This window comes from Coffea arabica, chromosome 6c (assembly GCF_036785885.1).
Source record: "Coffea arabica cultivar ET-39 chromosome 6c, Coffea Arabica ET-39 HiFi, whole genome shotgun sequence".
Taxonomy (NCBI): domain Eukaryota; kingdom Viridiplantae; phylum Streptophyta; class Magnoliopsida; order Gentianales; family Rubiaceae; genus Coffea; species Coffea arabica.
Genome location: NC_092320.1, coordinates 52,372,064 through 52,379,699, shown reverse-complemented (window position 1 = coordinate 52,379,699; position 7,636 = coordinate 52,372,064). Strand labels below are relative to the sequence as shown.

At 35.1% G+C, this 7,636-nt stretch overlaps 1 protein-coding gene and 1 non-coding gene across 2 annotated transcripts; one reads left to right on the top strand and one right to left on the bottom strand.

The window, feature by feature from the left end:
• Window positions 1-4,342: 4,342 nt before the first annotated feature.
• Window positions 4,343-4,449, bottom strand: LOC113694419 (small nucleolar RNA R71). The gene has a single exon (XR_003449370.1). It is a non-coding gene; the product is annotated as a small nucleolar RNA R71 (small nucleolar RNA).
• On the top strand, window positions 4,352-6,136 carry LOC113693251 (uncharacterized). Its single transcript, XM_027211814.1, has 4 exons — window positions 4,352-4,637; window positions 4,734-5,383; window positions 5,498-5,702; window positions 5,877-6,136. The coding sequence occupies exons 1-4, from the start codon at window positions 4,352-4,354 to the stop codon at window positions 6,134-6,136; spliced, it is 1,401 nt and encodes a 466-aa protein (XP_027067615.1).
• The last annotated feature ends 1,500 nt before the right edge of the window (window positions 6,137-7,636 follow it).

Genomic DNA, 7,636 nt, shown 5'->3' with positions numbered 1-7,636 from the left:
ACTAGACTATGTTCCTTCTAAACTCACAAACATTTTTTTAGAAAAAGTGTCGAGTACTCAAGTCAAGAATCTCAAAACTAAGAAATTGTACAACTCCGGCCGTACATTAGTACCAGAATCGATTGATGTACGCTTGAGAGCAACAAGGTCATATCTTATACTTACCACTTTCAAACCAGTCCCACAGTCCGGCATCCTAAACTTTAACTTAGAATACACTGCAGAGATCTGAAACCTAAACTCTGATACCAATTGTGACAGCCCCACCTCCCCCTAAATCGAACCAAAGGGTTCGACGGACCGCCTACCCAACTCTTGCTGAGACTCATTCACTCACTACAGTTCTCAATTAAATTACAAATACACATCTCAAATATTACATCACATACTCCATAAATTTACATATCATAACGAAGCAAATACTAATTCCCTGAATAAGAAACAAGTTCTCAGTTCTCAAACAAATTACACTTACAATATTAATCTCAAATATTACACAAGATAAAACTAAAACAAACTGTACATGAGATAATCCATCCAGTCATACTAATAACTCATTACACGCATATCTTTTGCCTCGAGCCCTGTGGAGGGGAAAAATATATTTTTAGGTGAGTTAGAAGTTCATCGAGTGACCAGTAAAATCAGTAATCAACCAGTTTCACAATAATGCATTTAAATGATATCATGAATCAGTGATCAAATGTATGTAGGTTGCTCTTGTAAGCCAGTGAAATTATCGTACTTAGAACCCCAACGCTCAAATAGATCCTGTTGAGTTTGATCCCTATCTTTTGATGTTTACAAAACAAATGGATGATACTAATATTTCTTCAAGATATATTTTCAGTTATGAAATTATTTGATTCCATGAACAAGTGCAATTGGAAAAAGACAAAGCATGCTGAAGCTGTCGGACGCTCAAAAAGACTGCATCGGACGTCCGACAACCATTGAATATCTTCGGACGCAGAAAACCAGCCTATCGGACGTCCTAAGGAATTGAAGAAAAATTCTCAGTTTTACATCATACCTTCGGACGCAGAAAACCAGCCTATCGGACGTCCGAAAGAATTGAAGAAAATTTCTCAAACTCACTGCCTGCTGTCGGACGCATAAAACAGTGCTATCGGACGTCCGACACTACCAACGGGTAGTTGACTGTTCAGCTACTTTCTATCCGTTGGAAGCTTTAATGAGGCTCTTTCTTGGTCCTATATAAATAGTGGTTGGTCAGATACTTCAAACAACTTTGGCACACTGAAGATACAAAAGATCTAGAGAGATTTTAGTGAGAAAATACTCCAAAAAGAATATTTGTAGTCTTAGTGGTGTGAGGTTCATTGTAAGCTTTTCATTTGTGAGTGAATCTTTCATGAGTGTAGCTCTGTGAGGGTTGTCCTGAGGGATAGTAAAACGTCCTGGCTTGACCGAGTGCTGCTTGGGGCAAGGAGGAGGTGAACCTTCCTTTGTACACAAGAGTGATTGTAATTCATCAACTTGAAGTAGCTTGTTTCAATTAATCTACAAGCTCAAGAGGAGTTGGGTAGTTAATTGGTTTGCAATCCTTTCCTTTTTATTTACTTATTGTTTCGTTTATGATCTTTGCATTGGTTGTTTTTGGGCCTTACAATTGGTATCAGAGCCAGGTTTCCTAGAGATTAAGCTCAATCGGCTTTGGAGTAAAGATGACAACCAATAATGCTATGTTTTTTGAAGGACATTCTGTTATTAGACCACCTGTGTTTAATGGGTCAAATTATATGAGTTGGAAAGAAAGAATGATTATCTTTTTGCAATCTATTGATATCGAATTGTGGTTTATTATTAGTGAAGGTCCATATGATGTCTCTCTTATAGATGAAAATACTCATGCATCTAGACCGAAAACAAGGAGTGAACTGACTGCTGTGGTAAGGGTTTATTTTACGTATTTTTATGTGCATCTTATTAGTTGAATTTGGTTTGATTATTTAGTTTTGTAACTAAAATAAATAGGTTTTGGTAAAAATATACATTATTTGGTAAAAGTGGCTATTATTGCATTTCTATTGATTTTAGTAATAAAAACTTCATTTTAATGCAGGTTTAATGATTCAATCACCAAAGGATGTCAAGTGAGGTGAAAAATAGATAATTGGTGATGAATTCAAGTGGCTAAAAGAGAAATGAAGTGAAAACGTTCAAAGTGAGGAAATGCAATTCAAGACAATTTTAACACTTTTCGACATTTCGACTATATCTAGAGCTACACTTGGAATTGAAGTGATCTTTATACCATTTTAAAGCTAAGAAAGAGACCTACAATTGTTATGAAGACATCGAAATCCAATTCTGCTGTTTTCATGGACAAAAAGTCGAAATACAGAAGCTGCATTCTGTGGTAAAAAATTGAAACAGGGGTTTGACCAAGTGATAGTATTTCAATCATATCTCAAGTTACAAATCTCCAATTTGGATGATTCTTAAACATTGGAAAGCTAACTCAAAGAGCTACAACTTTTATGTTTTTCACAAAAGCTAATTCGGCCTTCACCAAAGAGAAAATCGCAGTTGAATCAAGGCCAAGTTGAAAACACAAGTTGACAAAACGTGAGTTGATGCCGCGTTTTGTATAGTCGCGTTTTGTAGCCGAAAATTTACAATTTGCTCAGCTATTTCTCTTGAGCAGTTTTTATGCAGAGACATTGGGAGAGGTCTGATTTCCATACGTAGCTAGTTTTTCTTCTTGTAACTCGTTTCTCTCTAGTTAGGAGTTCTTTGAAAAGCATTTGGAGTTTTCACTTGTAATCATCTTGTACAAGAACATAACAGAAATTGGAGGGTTTCACCATCAATTGGCTAAGTTTTCTTTTATCTTTCTTGTACTTGTACTTTATGATGTTTTGCATTAATAAACTTGTGAGTTTGATTGTTAAATCATTCATGAGTAGCTAATTTTCTTTATCTAGGGAGTAGATGAAACTTATGGCTAAATAGTATGAATTGAATGTGATTTACACTTGTTATATCTTGTATTAACTTGTCTATTTGTACAGTTGAGATTACTTGTTATTGATTGATCACCAATAACATGTTTATAGTTGTTATTGTTCAATGAGAATTGATAGTAACAATGAAAAAACATGAGTAGAGCTTGAATTGTATATTCATGAAAATAGATGTACACTTAAGTGGGTTTTCCAGTATTTCATGAAGGAAAACAGAGTAAAACTAGTATTTCACCATGAAAATAGGGAAAACTATATTGTTTTAGGGCATTTCATCATGAGAATGAGAATTGGTAATATTGGAAATGAATCCCTGGTTAAATAAGAAAAATAACAAGAGGTAAATCTAGTCATTTGTGTTGTTTATGCCATAAGTGAAATCTACATCCCTAGATTCAATCTTTAGTGAAATTTCTTCATTTGCATTTAATATTGATTAAACCAGATTTGTAGACAATAGCATTATAATTTTCTTACTCAGATTTATTATAAGTCTAAATAATAGAGAAAAATAAGGGTCTAGTACTTGTTTAATTTGCTCTTTGTGGGATCGACCCGATACATACCCTACATTACGATTTCGGCCTGTACACTTGCAGTCAACGGGTATTAAATCGGATTTAAACTTGCATTGATATAAAAATTCCGTCAAGTTTTTAGCTTCGTTGCCGGGGAGTGGTAATATTAGAGCCTAATCATCTCTATTAATTTAGACATCTGTATTTTTAGTTGAACTATCTATAGTTAGCTCAACATTTTAATCAATTTTTGACAAATAAAAGTTGCATAAATTTTCTTGTTTCTGTTTGTAGTGTATGCATCGGACATCTCGAGAAGTAGCACATTTCGATCTAGAAATTAAAAGGACGTTACGCAAACAAAGGAGGGATACACCACAGCAAGAGGAACAAAAGGTTTGGCAACCAATATAGCAAATTTTAATAGAGCTACCATTTGAACAAGAAATGGCGAAAAATGAACCAAATAGGTTAAATTCTACGAGATTTTGCTTTACCATGAACACAAGATTTTCAAACTAGCATTTCAAGGCCAACGATAAATGCTAATAATTTTGAGATTAAACCATTACTAATTCAAATGGCACAACAATCTCAATATGGAGGTAATGCTATCGAAGATCCAAATTCTCACTTGTCAACATTTCTTGAAATTTGTGATACAATTAAGTTGAATGGCGTTAGTGATGATGCAATTAAATTTCGATTGTTTCCATTCTCACTAAGGGACAAAGCTAAGGTTTGGCTACAATCTCATCCTCCAAATACTTTTACTATTTGGGCTGAATTAGCTAAGGCGTTTTTCAATAAATTTTTTTCACTTGAAAAAACTGCTAACTTAGAATGGATATAACTAGTTTTTCTCAACAGGAAGGAGAGACATTGTATGAATTTTGGGAGCGCTATCGGGAATTGCAACGAAGATGTCCTCATCATGGTTTACCAGATTGGCTAGTAGTCCAAACATTTTACAATGGTTTCACCTATCCAACAAAGACGCATGTAGATGCGGCAGCGGGAGGAGCATTGATGGGAAAGACAGCTGAGGAAGCTCAACAACTAATTGAAGAAATGGCTGCTAACTATCACCAATGGGCCAACGAAAGAGATAATACAAGGAGAACCGCAAGTATGCTTGAAGTAGATACCTTGAATATGTTAAGTGCAAAAATGAATAATGTGGTTAAAATACTTAATAGGCACGTTGGTTCTACCTCTAATTAAGGAGTAGTTGTTGCATGTTGTACTACTTGTGGTGGAGATCATGATGATTCTATATGTTCTAGCAGCGAACAGGTTCAATGCCTCAACAATTACAACCGTCCACCCCAAAACAATCCATACTCTAATACCTACAATTCAAGATGGAGTAATCACCCGAATTTTGGATGGAAGGATCAAGGGAACCAACAAAGACCAGTTAATCCACCGGATTTTCAATCAAAACAACCACTTCCGGAGTCCAAACCAGTTTGGAAATTGGCAATTGAAAAGCTGACAAATGTATCAAATGATAAAATTGAAAAGTTAGCCAGTGCCACTACTCAACGGTTTGAAAGAATTAAAGGAAGAATGGACAAACTCACCAATATGTACAGGAATGTTGAAATCCAATTAGGGCAAATAGCAAATGCGGTAAACAATCGCAACCAAGGGGATTTACCTAGCAAGACTGAGGTGAACCCAAGAGAGCTTGTGATGGCTATAAACCTCCGTTGTGGTAAGGAAGTAGGTGAACTGCCGGTAATTGAATATGAAAGAAGAGAAAACAAGCAGTTGAGTGAGTTAGGAGAGGACGGCCAGGAAATCATAGGGAAAGAAAAGATGGAGGAAAATGAACCACAAATGGGAAATACAACACCAATTCCTCCACCGGTGTCATTCCCTCAAAGATTGAAACCTTCGAAAAATGACAAAGAATTTGAGAAGTTTGTCAATATTTTCAAATAATTACATATTAATATTCCCTTTGTTGATGCTATTTTGCAGATTCCTTCATACGCAAAGTTTCTCAAGGAGATAATGACTAAAAAAAGAAAGTTAGTAGATAGCGAGACAATTGCATTAACAGAAGAATGTAGTGCCATCCTACAAAACAAATTGCCACCCAAGTTGAAAGATCCAGGGAATTTAACAGTTCCTTGTACTATTGGTAATGTAGAATTCTCTAAAGCACTTTGTGACCTTGGTGCGAGTGTGTCATTGATCCCTTTAACTGTGGCTAGATAATTGGGGTTGAAAGAGTTAAAGCGTACTAACATTTCCTTGCAATTAGCTGACAGGTCTATTAGACATCCAATGGGCATATTGGAGAATGTGCTCATTTAAGTGCAGAAATTCATTATTCTTGTTGATTTTATTGTTTTAGATATGGAAAAAGATGTCAATGTACCTATTATACTTGGTAGACCATTTCTGGCCACCGCAGGTACAATAATAGATGTTAAATGTGGTAAGTTCAAGTTCCAAATTGGTAAAGAGGAAATGGAGTTTAATCTAAGTAAAGTGGAGAAATATCCCTCTTTTATTGACCATGTTTATTCTGTTGACATATGTGATGAATTGGCATTAGAGATGAGTCAAGTTAATCTTGATGATGATTCACTTGAACTTTGTCTTAATGTATAGGTTTACAAGAGGAACAAGTTAAAAAAATGACTGAATTTTTGCAGGCACAGGTTTCCTATAAAAGGAGAAATGCCTATGAGGAGTTAGGACTGAGCAAAGGATTACCTCTACTATCGTGTGAGCAAGCTCCACGGCTTGAGTTTAAGCCGCTACCTAAACACATCAATATGCATTTTTTGGGGAAAAAGAGACATTATCGGTGATTGTAAATTCTGCATTAGATGAGGAACAACTAGGGAAGCTCTTACGTGTCTTGAGAAAGCATTTAAGGACAATAGGATGGACAATTTCTGATATCAAAGAAATTAGTCCAACTATTTGTATGCACAGGATTTTGTTGGAAGAAAACTCTAAACCGATGGTTGAGACTCAAAGAAGATTAAATCTAAATATGAAAGAAGTGGTAAGAGTAGAGATTCTTAAATGACTAGATGCAGGTATAATTTTTTCAATTTTTGATAGTGTTTAGATTTCTCCTATTCATGTAGTGCCGAAGAAGGGGGGATAACCATAGTACGTGGTAACAATGATGAAATGATTCCATTTAGAGTTGTAGTTGAGTGGCGAATTTGTATAGATTATAGAAAACTGAATACAGCCACTAAAAATGATCATTTTCCTCTTCCTTTTCTTGATCAAATGGTAGAAAGATTGGCCGGATATGAATTTTATTGTTTCTTGGATGATTTTTCAGGATACAATCAAATAGTCATTGCATTGGAAGATCAAGAGAAAATCACATTCACTTGTTCTTACGGCATTTTTGCATTTCGAAGAATACCCTTTGAACTGTGCAATGCACCAGCCACCTTCCAACGATGCATGATGGTAATTTTCTCTGATTTTAATGAGAAAATTATGAAAATCTTCATGGATGATTTTTCTGTATTTGGATCTACATATGATGATTATTTTAATAATTTAGATCTAATTTTGCAGAGATGTGAAGAAACAACCTTGTACTCAATTGGAAAAAAATGTCACTTCATGATTTGTGAGGGTATTGTGTTAGGTCACAAAATTTTTTCAAAAGGTATTAAGATAGATCAAACCAAGATAGAGGTTATTGAGAGATTGGCTCCACCTATCAATGTGAAAGGCATTCGCAGCTTTCTTGAACACGTGGGATTTTATCGGCGATTTATTAAGGATTTCTTCAAGATTGCTAAATTTTTATGTGAATTACTTGCAAAAGATGTTCCTTTTCACTTTAATGATGAGTGTTTATTTGCTTTTAATAGGTTGAAGAAGGAACTTGTTTCTGCACCCATAATAGCATCACCAGACTGGATCTTACCATTCGAATTGATGTGTGATGCAAGTGATTTTGCAATTGAAGCTGTTCTTGGGCAAAAACATGATAAGCGACTTCATGTCATTTATTATGCAAGTAAAATATTAAATGAATCCCAAGTTAACTATGCAACAACAGAGAAAGAGTTGCTAGCAGTGATATTTGCATTGGATAAGTTTAGATCGTACTTAGTAGGATCTAAAGTT

What these genes read in the sequence shown, in the direction of transcription:
- LOC113693251 (XM_027211814.1), top strand. Translation starts at nt 4,352, where the DNA reads ATGGATATAACTAGTTTTTCTCAACAGGAAGGAGAGACATTGTATGAA. An exon ending in TAATACAAGGAGAACCGCAA is followed by an intron (nt 4,638 to 4,733) that starts GTATGCTTGAAG and finishes CCTCTAATTAAG; the next exon opens with GAGTAGTTGTTGCATGTTGT. An exon ending in CAACACCAATTCCTCCACCG is followed by an intron (nt 5,384 to 5,497) that starts GTGTCATTCCCT and finishes GCTATTTTGCAG; the next exon opens with ATTCCTTCATACGCAAAGTT.